Here is a 16,223-nt window from a genome sequence, read left to right as displayed (position 1 = left end):
GGGGGGGGGGGGGTGCTTCGTGAGAAGAGGACTCAGAGGAGCCTGACGGAAGGTGATCAAGAAGTCCCCTCTGGCCTCATGTCCTCGTCTGTTAAGGGGGCAGTGATGCCCCTCACCCCTCCCTCGGGCTGTTGTGGAATGGTCAGCAGGAAGAGGACCCAGAAACCCTGCAGTGGCCAGCAGAGGTGAGGGGGTGGCTGGGTGTTGTGTCTTCCATGGGACACCTGCATGCCCCTCTGTATGAGGAACCCCCGCCCCCTCTCTTCCCACACTGATTCTAGCTCCTCCTGGGCACCCACTTCACTGGGAGCTACCAGCTGATGGAGGAAGGCAGGGAGCTTGTGGAAGGGAGCACAGATTTAGGAATCAGTTTGTCGAGACAGCAAGACAAGCCAGTGTGGGGGCAGGAGGAGCGGGCAGTGGTCAGGCCATCGGAGCTGGCCCTCGTGCTGGGCAGTCTCTCCTGTGACTATGACACAGACACTGGAAGAAGCTTGTCTCAGTGAGAGCTGGGTGTTTGGAAGCCATGGGTAAAAAAATTTGTCAGAATAACTCTCACCTTTTGCCAGGGAGTCAGATTACAGTGAAGTGCCACTTAAGGACAGGGACACACTCAGATCACTGTTAGGCGATTTTGTTGTGATGCGACTGTCACCGAGGACACTGACATGAACTTGGGCGGAAGAGGTCAATCACTTGACATGGTCTTTGGATGCAATCAGGAGAAGTGTCCCGTGGTGGCCATTAAGCAGTAGGGGTACACGCTAAGATATGACCAAAAGCACACTAGACACCCAGACCAGCCATGTGGCTGTTTATTGTCATTAGCAAGGATTACATGCATCAGATACTTGGGTGTGCTAGTTACACTTTTATCCAACTGGCAGTGCAGTAGGTTTGCACACACCAGAATCTGTGGTGCTATGACATTGTGACAACCGTAGTGTCACTAGGTGATAGAATTTTCCATCTGGGCATGGGTGGCACGCGTCTATAATCCCAGCGACTCAGGAAGCTGAATAAGGAGGATTGCAAGTTTCAGGCCAGCCTCAGTAACTTAGCAAGGCCCTAGAACTTAGTGAGACCCTGTCTCAAAACGAAAATAAAAAGGGCTTAGTGGTTAAACACCCGAGTGCTAGATCCTCAGTACAAATAAATAAATAAAAAGAAAAAAATTTCCAGCTTCATTTCAATCTTATGGGACATGGTTGTGTTGTCATTGACCGAAACGTCATTCTGTGACTCTGGAACCTGTGTTCCCATTTTACACGAGACTGCAAAATAAACACAAGAAAAATGTAGATATTCAATGTAACGACAAAACCTTGGGGAAAGCATAGGTGGACATTTACGTACTCTAGAGGAAGCATTTGGGAGCATGGCTTCAAAGGAAGAAAATAAACAGAAAAAAAAAAAGATGATGATGAGTACCAACAGAGCTTGCCATTTGCAAAAGAGGCAAATGCCAACCAGCAAAAAAGCAGTCTGCGGCATCTAGTCCAAAGAATGTGTTCTTAAGGTCTGATTAGCACTAGCTGCTACAAAAAAGATGAATAGTAGCATAAAAGAAAAAAGGCCACAAAGAAGACATTCTCAAAGGGTAGTAACCAGATAGCTAGAGACAGTCATCACCACAAACCAAAGGGAGGCAAATAAAACCAAAGGATTAACCATATATTCAAAAGATTAAGAATTTGGGAGTATTATAATTCCAGCACTATCCCGATTTAATGTTGTATCTAAATTCTAAAATATATTTTAAGAAATGCTATGTGTAAACTTGAATCATCTCTATAAGCACTGAGCCACATTCCCAGCCCTTTTGTATTTTTTTTTTTTTTTTTAGAGACAGGGCCTCTCTGAGTTTTTTAGGGTCTCACCAAGTTGCTGAGGCTGACTTTGAACTCGTGATCCTCCTGCCTCAGCCCCCCAAGCCACTGGGATTACAGGCATGCTCTACTGCACCTGGTGAGATGTTGGACTTTACTACAAAGATAAAAATCATTCATAATTAGCACTTAGATACAAATAAACATTGTTTCAGATCTTTATTTTCAAAATGAAGAACCTTAAGTTGATTTGTCCAATCTCCTAAGTAGTATAAATCATGGCCTCGGTTTTTAAAGAATGACAACAGAAAATTGTCCAGGTAAATAAAAGGTTCCTGCCCGATTTGGAAACGTCCACTGATTCCTCATGCTGGCCGAGGTTGGGTGTGACAAGAAGAGGTTTGAAGGTGCCTAGGAGGGTCCAAGGCTCTAGAACTCTCTGTGCACCTGGCTGTGGGTATCACCTGTGTGAACAGTGGTGTGTGAGTATGTGCATGTGCCCTTGTGCTTGTGAGCTTGCATGTGTCTTAGAAGGACCCATGAGCAAGGAGACATCAATACGTGGCTTCAGGAGGACAGGGGGACAGGACGTCAGACGCTGGCTGGAAACTCCGCAGCAGGCCTAGAGCATCTCTTCACCCAGGAAAGCCTTTGGCCAAAATAATAAGAGGAACGATTGAGGACTCTATGTAAAGATCAACTTTCCCATGGTGCAGAAAGAAAGCGGAGGCCATGGGACAAAGGACCTGCTTCTGAATCCTGACTGTCATTCATAAAACATCCTTTGTCCATTCAGAGCGATTTGGGTGTTTGGCTCTGAGGGCCAGGGCTAGCAAAGAACAAGAGGGAATTTTTATCAAGTTACGCTTTCATTGAACTGAACTCTCGATGAAAGAATTCAAATCAAATTCATTCAGTACTTTTTTTTTTTTTTTTTTTATTTAAGCAAGGGTTGTTTTGTTTTAAGTTACAGACACCACGTAGCAAGTGATTTTGCTGAACAGATCCAAAAGACATTTTTTAAGTGGATGATTTGTTCAAACCAGAGGAGGGAAGAAAACAGGATGCTTAGTTTTTTAATAAGGACACTTGCCTGGCAAAAGAATATTCCCGTTGAGCTTAATAAATACAGTAAATATTTGCCCACTCTACAGACTCATAAATCCTGTGGGACCCACCATTGCCATCCTCCCAGCCCAGTAAATGACCAGCAGAAGAGGCGACCCATTTGCATGCCCTGAGTTATTCAATTCAAAGCCTTTTCCCCATTCCCAAGATAGAGAAATGAATGCATGTGCTTAAGTCCACCCAAAGCCATTGATCCGCAGCTGGATAAGGACTTGAGATGCAGACAGGAGGCTCAGGAAGTGAGCGGGTTTCCTCTGGGGGCCTCCTCCCTCCAGGCATCTGCAGAGAACTTATGATCAAATATTTATTAGCTGTGCTTCTGGCTGCGTTGTCTAAACAGAGGGAAAATAAGGCTCCGTAGGCAAGGAATGGATTGCTAATTTGAGCACTGCCTAGCTACAGATGAACATCTGCTCTTTAATTACACAAAAAGGTCTCCAAGCACCCTTCCTCCTGCTCCCGGGATGCACGTGCTTGCTTATTTTGCAACTGTATTTAGTCATGGAATTTCTAGAACCACTCCAGTCTGGAGAGGAAGCCCATGGTCAGTGAGTCAGATTTTTAACTCATGAAAAGGATTATCTGGTGAGTTCAGAGATGATGCTTGGGCACAGTCATGACTAGTTCTGGATCATTGCAACAGAGGTGGAAGAGGACACTGCTATATTCTATTCTCTCCTGTTTGAGCCCATTTTCTGTTGCTATAATAAAATACCTGATACTAGGGAGTTTATAAAGACTAGGACATGCTGGGTATGGTGGCACATGCCTGTAATCCCAGCAGCTCAGGAGGCTGAGGCAGGAGGATCACGAGTTCAAAGGCAGCCTCAGCAAGAGCGAGGTGCTAAGTGACTCAGTGAGACCTTGTCTCTAAATAAAATACGAAATAGGGCTGAGGATGTGACTCAGTGGTTGAGTGTCCCTGAAGTCAATCCCTAGTCCCCCCACCCCACCCCACCCCCCCAAAAAAGAATAAACATTTATTTGGCTTATGGTTCTGGCTGGGCAGTGCAAGAGCATCTGGTAGGAGCCATCTTGCTGCATTATAACCTCTTCCTCTTCTTATTTAGCCACCAATCCCATCCTAAGGGGCCTACCCTGATCACCTATCTAATGATATCTTAAAAGCCACACTTTCAAATGCCATCAGCATATGAATTTGGGGATTAGTTTTCCAATACATGAAGCCTAGGGAGGTGCGATTGAACCAAAGCGCTCCCCACTGTGGGATTCACCCTGTTCTCCACCAGCGCCTCACTCCACTGGAAACCCCTCTCCCTGGCACCGCCCAGTCATTCATCCCCTTGTTGGCACAGAAAAGGCAGAGTGGGCCAGTGAGCCCTAATTTGCTTATTTATTGGCACTAAGAGTTGTATTGGTGTCTTGATGCCCTTGAGTACATTACCAACCCTCCAGCAAGCAGTGAACTAACAAGTTGAACTGTGTCTACTAGGTCTGTACTAGAGCCCATGGTCCTTGTCATCCAAGTGCACAGTAGTCTCAAAACTAAATGGAGAGAGAACTTCTATCTATTTATCTATTTGTTTACTTAAGCACTCTCCCACTGAGCTCCATTCCAGCCTTGAGAGCTTGATTTTAAAAAGACAGAGACCCTTATTTTGGACATTGTGATTCAGCAGGTTTGCACGGATCCTGCAATTAGGTAGGTTTAGAGATGTTTCCAGGTGCTTCTGTTAAGAATCTTTTCCAGGTTAAATGATATTCTACTCATCTGCATGCATTGACTCATCATAGGAATCAGTGGCAGGAAGAACCTGCTTCCTTTGGGAAAGGTGTTCACACCTGTGTGCAACCCATCTCGGTGGAATCCGGGGAAAGGGCTGGCTGCTTCATCTCTTTGTGTTTCCATTAATGGAGACAACCAGGCCACTGTGTGTGCCCCAGGTCCTGCAAGGACAATAGTTTGGTTCCTGGCACTGTGATAGGCCAAAAAAAGACCAAAATTAAATAAAAGCGCCGCAAGAGATGGGAAACAAAATCATCTGGCTGCAGCTGGCCGGTCAGGTCGGCCCACACTGTTTCTGTCTTAAACCCTAACTCCATTTTTCTTCAGCCATCACAGGCCAGCTAGAAGATGACCTGGTGACCCCAGGTGCAAAAGACGACTCAGCTACTCCAGCTATAGAAGACAACATTGTGACCACAGGCACCACTGAAGAGTTCTCTGCGTCTTCTGGCCCAACGGCTCTGGTGAGTATCTTGGTAAGAGACGAATCTGCTCCTCTCTTGGAAGAAGGATAGAATGTGTATTGTACGTAAAATCAACATAAGCCACTTTACCAAGGGATCATGAGTGGCATGCTTCCAATTCCGTCCAGTGGGGAGGTGGTATACTGACAGGTGACTTGAGAGGACTAGCCCAGGGGTCAGACTCAGAAAGAGCCAGACTCGGAAAGAGCCAGGTTTTAAAACTTCTCCTGCGTTACAGCACAGTTTCAGTACAGTCAACTGTCTTCTCGCACCTTGTGGCAATGTCACTGATACAAGTTCCCCAATGTGCAGTCTCCATTTCCTGCCTCCCTATGTAGACCAGTAATGAGCATGAACTGGAATCATCCCACAGACCACGCTGGTATAACCCACGTGGATTCCGTGTGGACACACATCCTACCCTAATGAACTGTCACTGACACATATCTCAGGCAACTGCCCTAGACAAGACAAGAGGCCAGGCCCAGGGCGGAGGCTGTGAGACACACCGTCAATCATCTAGGAGTTGACGACTCATTGGTTAACAAGATGGAGGCTCCTGCCCACCTGACCTTTGCTTTGCCTTTGGCCTCTCTGATCTTTGAACACCAAGCTGGTTCCAACTTCAGCTTCTCTTTCCTCCTCCTGCAACACTCCCTCACCCTCCCTGGCTGACTTTCTCATGACTCAAGTTCTGAGTTATCTCAAAGAGATGTTATCTAAAGCATCCCATCCCTCCAGCCCTGAGGTCAGCAAGTTACCTACCAGACATGTCCCACTGACTGTTCCTGTCAATAAAGTTTTATTGGAACACAGAAATGGCTATTTGGGTGAGAAGGATCTGGTGGCATTCACACTGTAAGAGCAGAGCTGAACGGTTTGGGCCTGCAAGGCTGAGAACATGCACCATTTTGGTCTTTAGAGAAAAAGTTTGCCAACTGCTAGTCCAGTCCAGTCCAGTCTATGTTTTCTTCAAAGCTCTTAAAGTTACTTAAAATGATCTTTTGTATTTGTTTACATATTAAGTCTTCACACCCTGCCACCCAGCCCCAGACTGCTAGTGGGGAATTTTTGTTACTCATTATATCCCAAGGGTTTGGAAATATGCTGGACCCACAGTAGTTTCTGGTAAAAAGCACAGAAGATAAAATTCACCATCATAACTATGTTAAGTGTATAGTTCTGCAGTTCTAAGTATATTTGCATGGCTAAACAGACCTGCAGAACTTTTTTTTGCCTTATGAATCTGAAGTTCTGTGCCCTCTCAGCAGCAGCTCCTCATCCTTCCCTTCTCTAAGCCCCTGGTGCCTGTTAGCACCCTATCTATTTTCTGTCTCTGATTTCGACTTCTCTGGATAGCTCACAAGGGAACCTCACAGTATTTGTCTTCTGGGGACTGGTTTATTTTACCTAGCAAAGTCTCCTTAAGGTTCGTCTGTGTTGCTTCATGTGTCAGGAATTCCTCCCTTTTTAAGGTTGAGTGTCCGTGTGTGTGTGCCACATTTGGCCACCCGGCTCTCTGCTGGTAGATGGCTGGCCTGCTTCCGCGTTTGCCAATAGTGCTTCCTAGCAGCACTGTTTCCTGTGGGTGTGCAGATCTCTCTTTAACGCCCTGCTTGGAATTCTTTTAGGTACTCAAGAACCACTTTCAGATAGTGCTGCTATCTGAAAGCAGATAGTTCTAGATTTACTGTTTTGAAGAGCTGCCATACTGCTCTCCACAGCAGTTCTCCCACTTTGGTGCACAAGGATATATACATTCATAGCAGCCCTTCTAACAGAAGCGAGCGCAAACCTAGCTCATCACAGTTTTGATCTGCATTTCTCTGATGAGTGATGCTGAGCATGGATTCATAAGCCTGTGAGCCATTTGTATAGCATCCTTAGAGAAACCTCTACTGCAGACCTTTGCCCGAGTTTTGTGGGTTCTTTTTGTTGTTCCGTTGTAGTTCTTTATACCCCTTACCAGATAAATGATTTGCAAATATTTTCTTCCATGTAGGTGGGTGGCCTTTTCCCCCCGTGGCTGGTGCCCATGGGTGCACTCACAATTTTAAGTTTGATGTGATTCTATTTGTCCGATTTTGATTTTGTTGCCTAGGCTCACTAGTTTGTCAACTGCTACATTGACATGGACTTTGGAGTCAGCAGAACCACTTCTTTGGAATCTTCAAAGTGCTAAGTGTCTTTTTCTATGCTGATGAGTTGACTAATAGCTGCCAGCCCCTGGGTAGCTTCTGGAGTGGGGCTGGTCCCCAGAAAGACCGAGGTGGGATTAAAAGGACTCTCAGTTTCACTCCAACCTCCAGGGAAGGGAGAGGGCTGAAACTGGTCACCATTGGCCAGTGATTGAATCCATCATGCATAGGCAATACAGTCTCTGTGTGGATTCAGAAGGATGAGGTCCAGGGAGCTTCTAGAAAGCTGAGTTCCTGGAGGCCCCTGGAGAGTGGTGCCCAGAGAGGGCCTAGAAGCTCTGCCCCCTCCTATGTTCTCTGGCCCTGTGAATCTCTTCATGGGCATCCTCTGTGATACTCTCTGTAGTAAACCATTAACCCAGCACTACTCAAGTCCTGCCCTGTCGTTTACAGGGTGACACAAGTTTGGGCATATTGTCAAATCATTCTAAGCTTTGTTCGTACAATAGGACTAATAGTAGGATCTATTTCCCAAGGTCGTGTGTGGAGTAAGTGAGAAACCACTTAAAGCGCCGGGGGCCATGTAAGCTCCCAGCAATGGCTAGTGGTCACTCTCACTAGGGGAGGGAGGAGGTGAAGGATGATTCAGGTGTATGCCCAATACAGGTTACAGGGAAAAAGTGCTACTCGGGTTCATGGAAAAGCAAGTATTAAAGCTTTGTGGTCTGGTGGGTTTTGGAAGAAATTACCCACCAGCAAGTCAGCATGTCGAACATTTGGAATCCGTTCTTGGAGGAGACCTGGTTTTATTCCTGTTCCCATCCTTCTTGTTTTGGTTTCTTGGTTCCACTTTGAATTTGTGCCATATCGTGTCTTGTGTATATTTATGCCACCTTAAACCCTTTTCTGTTGTAAGCCAGAGTATGCACTTTAAAACATTAGGCTTTATTTTCTATTTTGCCTCATTTGCATGTCTAATAGGCGCCAACAAATGCAGAGAGTAGAACAGACGTTCCCATTGAGGATCTGCCCACCCAAGAAGGCTCAGTCCACACTCAGGAAGAAAGCCATAGCACCACAGTCCCTGATGTAGCAACTAGCCGCTCCAAAGGTAAGGAGACCCGTCACCCCAGTAGGGTTGGACCTGCTTTTGCCCACACCTTCCAAAAGTCCATGAACAAATGTAATAACAGGGGATATGTTTATAATGCCAGAGTGGGCACCACGATGCGCTCCTGTAATCCCAGCAACAAGGGACGCTGAGGCAGGAGGATGGCAAGTTTGAGGCCAGCTCAGCAACTTAGCAAGACCCTGTCTCAAAATAAAAAATAAAAAGGGCTGGGGGTGTAGCTCAGTGGAAAATAACCCTGGGTTCAATCCCCAGGACCTAAAAAATAAAAATTTTTAAAAATTTTTAAAAAGAAGAAAGAAAGAAAGAGTGAGTTCTGAACCAAGCTTTGTGAGGTGGGTTCAGAATTCAATTTATGAGTTGCTAAATCAAATTTGAACTATCAGGTTGCTGGAAATCTATCTCTACCTTGAATGACAGCTAGTGATATGGCCCCTGCCAGGGCGAGTTAAGTAGCTCCTGACCCTGCACCAAGAACTTCATGCTATCAACGGCATGAAACTCGGCCAGCCTAAGTAAATCTTGATAGATTCTACACTAACACTAACCCTCTCACATGAAGTTCATGTCTGCATATGTGGAGCAAGGATCTTCTACACCAGATGGATCAGGATCTGGGGTTGTATTTGTGATTTGTGGTTAGCACAATGCAAATGGAGAAGCTTTGGAGGGGGCTTTGGGGTCACTACCATTATCCTGAGAATTAGACCTTTGCTGGTGAGCATGAGGGAAGGTCATGCTCAGCAATGGATGGGTTCATTCCTACTTCCAGAGATTTCTTAAAAGAAATCCAGCTATTTGAGATTTTTTTTTTAATGTACCTTATTTTGTAGCAGGAGAGAAAAAGAGCAAATCTTCAAGTAACTCCAAGGAGTGCTTGCTAACTGGAGAAGTTTTATATAAATTGTTTCATCTAATTAGATTTTATGTTTCTGTCTTTAAGATGAAAAGCCAGTGTAAAGACCATGCTTGAAACAGTGTTCTCCCAAACTAATTCCCCAAACCAACTACACATTTAAACACAGAAAGTCAGTCTGTATATGTGTGAGAGAGAGAGAGAGTGTGTGTGTGTGTGTGTAATGCTGGGCATTGAACCCAGGGCCTTGTGCTTGCTAGACAAATGCTCTACCATGGAGCTATATCCCCATCAGCAATGCACATTTTTGTATTTTTTTCTTTGAGTTGGGGTCTCTAAGACTAGCCTTGAACTCAAAATCCTCTTGTGTCAGCATCTCCAATAACTGGGACCACAGGCACACACCACTGCCCCCAACCATATTATCCTTCAATAAACACTTCTGGGTCAGATGCCAATCTGGTTTTTAAACTCTATAGCATATCTGAGGACTTAAAAAAATGCTTTTATATTGTACTCCCATGTTCATAGGAAGCAGCATCCACAATAGTTAAAATATGGAAGCAACCCAAGTGTCCATGGACCAATGAATGGATAAATAAAAATAGTATATATGTGCAACAGAATATTATTCAGCCTTAAAAGGGAAGGAGATTCTGTTACATAGTCAATCCCACTTTGAGCCTCATTATCCTGAGATATTTCCCATAAGAGTTAAAACTGTCATTCTGAGAACTGGATTTTAAGAGGTAATTTTATTAGGGCAGCAGATGGCCAGTTTTCCCATGGAGTGCCCAAGTAGGATGATGTTCCCATGCATGACACATGCTCATGATCACGGACAGCATCATTGGGAGGGACTGGGGAATACAGAACTAAAAGCTCTCAATTAGTAGAGTCTTGCATCAACTTTATTTTCAGTAAAGCATTTTCTAACCCAGAGTGCCTTCAATGATGATAACCATGTGTTTTGAGGCTAGAATCAGTTGCCACCAGGCTAGAACCTGATAAGCAAAGATTGAGCTATATTATATATTATATCACTGCTGCAGTTGGCTACCCAGGATGACAGTTTGATTCCACGACCCTCTGCTCTGGGAGGCTCAAACCCAACAGTCTCCTCCCCATTATCTGAGGGTAGAATGCTCAACATACACTCTGTATAAGTGTCCCAGAGCCATGGGATCAGCTCATGCAGGGAGACCTGGGTCTGGGGAACTACCCTGGGGCCATCTTGAAAAGGTATCTTATTTTGAGGAGACTCTTGATACAAAGTGAGTGGATTATTTCAAAGCCAACCAACTGGTAAAAGTAAGCATCTTTTAGATGATGGTTGGCTAGTGTGTTGGGAAAACCAACCCTAAATTCAGACTCAAGACTCTCCTCCTCCCAACACAGATCACCTCTGACATCAAATGCAAACCCCTCCCCTTGCCAACAGAAACAACCAATTCTGCCCATGGACATCAGCTGGGCATCCTCTAATCCAATTTAGTTCTGACATTATCTACCTGAAGATAGCATCAGATCCCATAGGTTGAGGGTTCAGTCCTTCAAGACTGCTCCCAGCAACACTTTAGGGGCCAATTGTGAGTTATAGACTCAGTATATAATGGAGAAACAAAGGAAAACACTTTTGTTTTAGGAACTGTGTAGAACTATCTGGAAGAGACTCACAATGGAGAATATTCATATTGTAAGTTCTAGAGAAGATCTGACTGCTGATAGAAATCTCAGTGTAATTCAGTGGCATGAACAGGTGAAACTCGGCTAGGCATGCTGCTGCCTTGTGAAATCTGGATTTGGCAACCCAAGCAGGGAATAGATGGCATGAGAGGAATCACAGCCCTGTCACCTCTTCCCAGATTAGAGTATTACTCTCCAAGTGAGCAATAGCCCTGGGCACAGTCTGTAAGTTTTCCATGATCTCAATATTGGACTAAGTATCCACAGCTGTGGATTCTTTCGCCACCGTAATCTCTGAAATTTTTTGACCATTTATTTCATATCTCTGTGGCTTAGTGTCCTTGACTCTGCTTTCTCAATTGGATGAGAAAACAAGTCTTGTATACAGAGGTGCTGTGAACCCACAGATGTGAAGAAGAGTTCGTGATTTTGATAATGATAGGCACCAAGACAGTTTCATGTCAGTGCTTGCTTAAAATTCCCATCCAATTTATCTAAGAAATCATCTTCTTTGCATGTTTTGCTACATTGTATATCTTTTGCCAATTGTTAAATCATAGTTATTAAATCCTAATAATTTTATATCACTACATCTCTCCCTTTACAGAGAAAGTAGCTGAAGAGACAGAAACAACAGTCGAGAAAGGTAGGCAAGACCACAGGTTCAGAATATTCCTGTGGGCATGGAAGACAGTTTCTTTAAACCTGATTTTTTTGATGAGTTGCCTATTTTTCCTGTATTATATTCAACAAGAGCAGAAGAGAAAAGCTTCTGAGTATAGTTTTCATTCATATATATATATATATATATATATATATATATATATATATTTTTTTTTTTTTTTTTTTTTTTTAAAGCAAGTACAGAGAATTCCCTTTACTTGAAAAGAAGTAGGACTGGGGCTGTAGCGCCTTGGTAGAACAATCCCCCTGCCGCTATGACCCGTAACCCATGATTCCTGGGTTCCTCACCTAGCACTGTAAAAAATAGGGGGGAGGGAAGAAAAGGGGGAGAAAAAGAAAAGAAGTGAATGATTCACTTAAAGACAGCTGCGGGAATGATATTCTACTCCAATTTGGTGTCACTAGGAATCAAAGTAGAAGCCAGTTGACAAGCTATATAAAAACACCACCCATTAGGTGAGGTCCATCTGTTATGCACAATAGTTTCTGAGACCCCCAAAAAGTCTTTTCATTTAAGATGAGATTCGAATAGAGAGAGTAGGGCTGGGGCGTAGCTCAGGGGTCAAGTGCTTGGCTAGTTTGTGTAAGGCCCTGGGTTCCTTCTCTAGCACTGAACAGGAAAAGAGCCCAAAACTTCTCCACTCATATTTGCTGTGCAGAGTAGGGCAATGGCCTTGTTATGTGTGACATGTGGTGCCACAGGTGTATTTCTTACCTGGGGCTCATGTTTTCTTTCCCCTCCCATGCAGATGGCTTGGCCACAGTGACCCTGGTCGGAATCATCATCGGGGTCTTACTGGCCATCGGTTTCATCGGATGCATCATCTTTGTGGTTGTGCGGAAAATGTCGGGAGGGTACTCGTAAGTACTCACACCCCCATGGTGGGTGGGTGGGCGGGCGATGTTGAGTTCAGGACTCAAACCTGCCAACTAATGGAAACCTCTGAGTGAAGGTCACGTTCAAAAGCCCGTCACCTCCTCAAGTACTGTCTGAAGTTTCCGCAGAAGAGCAAATATCTACTTAGGCCAGATATGACGCTTACTTTGACTTCTGCTGAGATCTGACAAAATGTGGGTCCTTGTCTTAATTTTCCAACTAATTGAACTTGAGAAGAAAAAAAATAAATAAACCAGGTTTTAACTTGAGACCTGATCCCCCTGCCACCAGCCATCAGGGGAAGGTGGTTTCTGAAGAATCACCTGTCACAGAGCCAAAGCTCCCATTGTGACGTGGAATCCCGCTGGTGACAGGGTCTTTTTTACTTAGATCCCTCTTTTCCCTCCTGCCCTACACGCCTCCACACACGGCCATCACCTACCCTTAGGCTGATGATCCATGAGGGGAAGGCCTTCTTGCTCCTTAAGAAACTTCCCTAAGAATTCAAGATATTCAAGTTCACGGCGGGAGGAAAACCTTTTCTTACTTCTGTTGGGGAGATGGTAAAGGGGGAGGGGGAGGGGGAGGGGGCAGTGTACAGCTGGGGGTTGGGAACTGAGGCCAGCCATACAGCTAGAGCTGTAGCAAGTTTGGAAGCGCCTGGGAGGCTGACTGTGGCTATGTGAGGACTAGGTATGGAGGAGGAAGGAGCAGGGAGACGAGAAGGTTCCACAGGGAAGAGACTTAGAGAACTAGGTGCCAGTAAAAGAAGCAATTCCCCCTCTGTTTTCACAGACCCTAATGAGCTGAAGGATCCTGCCGTTCCATCAAAGTGTTGAAGAAGAGCCTCTGACTCCCCTCATTCCCATTCCCCGAGCTCACAGGAGAAGATGACCCATGAATGCTCGCCCACCCGGGTCAGAATCCATGGCGATCCCTCCACTTGCCAAAAGGAAGCACAAGAAGGATGATTCACAAGACTTGGCTCCGCTAAGCATTTACCTTTTGAAAAACATTTTAAATACAAACTTTATACAAGATCATTTGAAAGGACAAAATGCACAGAAAAGGGAACACAACCAGGTGACCTGATCTGTAACCAAGACAGTACCACCTAGTGGGTGCTGGAGGTGTCCCGTCATTTTCTGTTATGGTTAAAATGCAAAGCAATCTGGGAGTGTTTATGTCCGCTGAGTCCTTAGGTCCAGTGCTCTGCCGGTAAGTGGCACCGGCGTTTTGCAATTGCTGATCTGTTGAAATGACACGTTGCGGGCCAGCATGGGCTGGTTTTTACAGGCTCATGGGGTATGAATAATCAAATGGAGAGTCCAAACTTGGATAAGATGTGATCAAGCAACTGCCTTTAGAAGGTCCAGATAAACATTTCAAAGCTATCACTTTAGATTACCTGGTGCTGTGCTTCTCACAAGCTCCAAGCCAAACCATGATGCCGAGGTTTGGTCCCATCTGGACACGGGGAACCAGAGTCCAGGGGCAGCCTTCCCTCTTCCCTAGGACCAAACCCTCCAGATTGGCTGCTTTGTTCTGAGCATGGAGATCTCAGCCCCAGATGTGGAGGAAACTGCTAAGTGCTTCGTGGTGCCAGAGGCTCAACCATTCTAGAAACCAAGAACCAAGCCTGGTCCCCAAGCAGAAAGAAGCTCTGGGTGTGCCTCTGACATGGGAAGTAAAACCCGCCAGTTTTTTAACATTTGCTTTCTGCCTCCAAGGAATGTTGGGGAGAGCAAGACATAATCTTGTACAATACTGATTTTTTTTAAAAAAAAAAAAGAACATCTGGATTTAAAGATCTGAAGCTATTCAGTTTTTATGACATATTACACCTTTCAAGAGGGTCATGTTGAAAGGATCAAAATAAAGGAATACCATCATGCTCACTGCTTCTCTTCCCAAAAATACACTGAATTCTTTTCCCTACACCAGAGGTTTTTATTCTGACCAGATGCTCTTTCACGATTGGGGTTGTGCAATCCTGATGTCCTATAAGCTCGGAAGAGTTCATAAAACAGGAAAAAGTAAACAATCGGTTGGAAGCACAGCCCGTTCCGCCCAGTTTTTGCAGTCCTGTGTGGATGTTATTTTAAACAGTGCATCCGTGTGCTCCCCAAGCCAGCTGGCCCACCGGGTTCTGCACTTGAACATCAGCTGACTGAGAGGGGGAGTTGAGAGGAGCCTTCAGAGTCTACATGGCTTTCGGTTTCAGCATTCAGATTCCTGAACAGGGGTTAGGAATAATGCCCATTTCTTCTCTCCTATTCTTTCTTTCTCCCCGTGCCTCCCTCACTGTGAAAAATAACAGTCCTTCCCAGTCACACACTGGACCCCATGCCTGCTGGGACAGGGCTGTGGGTTTCTTGGTCACACCTGTGTTGGTGTTCAATGCAGTGTAGACACATCTTCAAATAAAATGGATGATTGTGGACATCCACATGAGTCAGACCTGTGATTGGAAATCTCAGGGTCACCCTTGGGAACATCTCCAGGTAAGATCATAACATATGTGAATATCCGTCTGCCCGTTGACTTGACAGTTGTCAATGGTCAAGGAAGTTCATCCATGGGAAATAGATGAACTTGGTCCTGCCAAAGTAGAGGGGTAAGGCTCCGGGAGAGAAAAAGGTGGAAGATAAGTGGCACCTAGGGGTTCCTTTTTCCCTCTCTGGTTCCAAAGGGTCAGGGAGGATTTTCCCTGGACCCTTGTTTCTCTGCATGGTAAGGAGAAGCCCAGTGGGGGTGAATTTTCATCTTACTTCTGCCAGTCGGGTTCACCCTAGGAAGCTGACCTCAGCTGTGTGGGGCTTGGCTACCCAAGAACAGGGGGTAAGACCCCCTGAGAGGATCTCCAGCTGCCCACAGGCCTGGGCAGCAGCATCCTGCCCCAGAACCCCACGGCTGGGGTGTCCCACCACTTCTTGCTTGTCCTAATCATGCCTGGACACTGCCCTGACCAGAGGGCTGGGCCCCCTCCAACCCACTGCCCCCCTGGGGATTCCATTGTCACACCTGAGTGCTAAATGTACTCAGCAGGGAGTCTCCCTCAAAATAAATACAGGTTGGGGAACCCTTACCCCAACCAAATACCTGCTGCCAGAAGTGTTCAGATTGCATATTGTTCCGATTTGGGAATAACCGTGCAGCATTTACCAGTGAACATCCCTAATCTAAAACTCTGAAATCCGAAATGCTCCACATCCAAGGTGGAGCATCAGGTTGCCTCTCAAAAAGGTTTGATTATTGGAGCATCTCAGAAGTTTGGACTAGAGGTGTTCAACCTACATCCAGCTTTTGTTTAATAGAGATGATTGAATTTGCCAGTCACCCCCCAAGTCCTGGGTGCCTATTCCACTGGAAAAGACAGTGATTCTAGAACTTTCATTGCTCCCTCACAGCTGTGAAGTTGAGATGTCAGGAAGTCACCAACTTCTTTGGGCTTCTTCATAAGAACGTCCTTGCAATTATTCAGAGGGTCTCCCTTTTCTAGCAGAGAGCCAAGCGTGCTGGCCTCGTCCCACCGACTGAAAAAGAACGGGCCCTTATACGCCAAGAGCATATTTATATCATCACATGCTACGTCCAGGAGATGACGGGAAACTGGCAGAGCTGCCAGGGGTCCTGGAAATCGAAGGAACAAGTCTGCACGACTCCATCAGGGCATCTGGGGAGC

The 16,223-nt window shown here is 45.5% G+C and overlaps 1 protein-coding gene across 2 annotated transcripts in view; it reads left to right on the top strand.

Annotated features, from left to right (window-relative positions):
* Positions 1-14,312, top strand: part of Pdpn (podoplanin) — a 27,835-nt gene extending 13,523 nt beyond the window's left edge. The window contains exons 2-6 of one of the 2 annotated variants that reach the window (XM_015485684.2): positions 5,032-5,168; positions 8,288-8,417; positions 11,585-11,623; positions 12,411-12,522; positions 13,334-14,312. In XM_015485684.2, coding sequence (XP_015341170.1) covers positions 5,032-5,168; positions 8,288-8,417; positions 11,585-11,623; positions 12,411-12,522; positions 13,334-13,340 — 425 coding nt within the window. In that variant the 3' untranslated portion in view covers positions 13,341-14,312. The remainder of the gene's footprint in view (positions 1-5,031; positions 5,169-8,287; positions 8,418-11,584; positions 11,624-12,410; positions 12,523-13,333) is intronic. The other variant, XM_048816296.1, reaches the window with a different exon arrangement.
* The last annotated feature ends 1,911 nt before the right edge of the window (positions 14,313-16,223 follow it).

The sequence above is a fragment of the Marmota marmota genome, unplaced genomic scaffold (genome assembly GCF_001458135.2).
Source record: "Marmota marmota marmota unplaced genomic scaffold, marMar, whole genome shotgun sequence".
NCBI lineage: Eukaryota > Metazoa > Chordata > Mammalia > Rodentia > Sciuridae > Marmota > Marmota marmota.
Note: the sequence above shows the minus strand (reverse complement) of the source record. Positions and strands in the feature narration are given on the sequence as shown.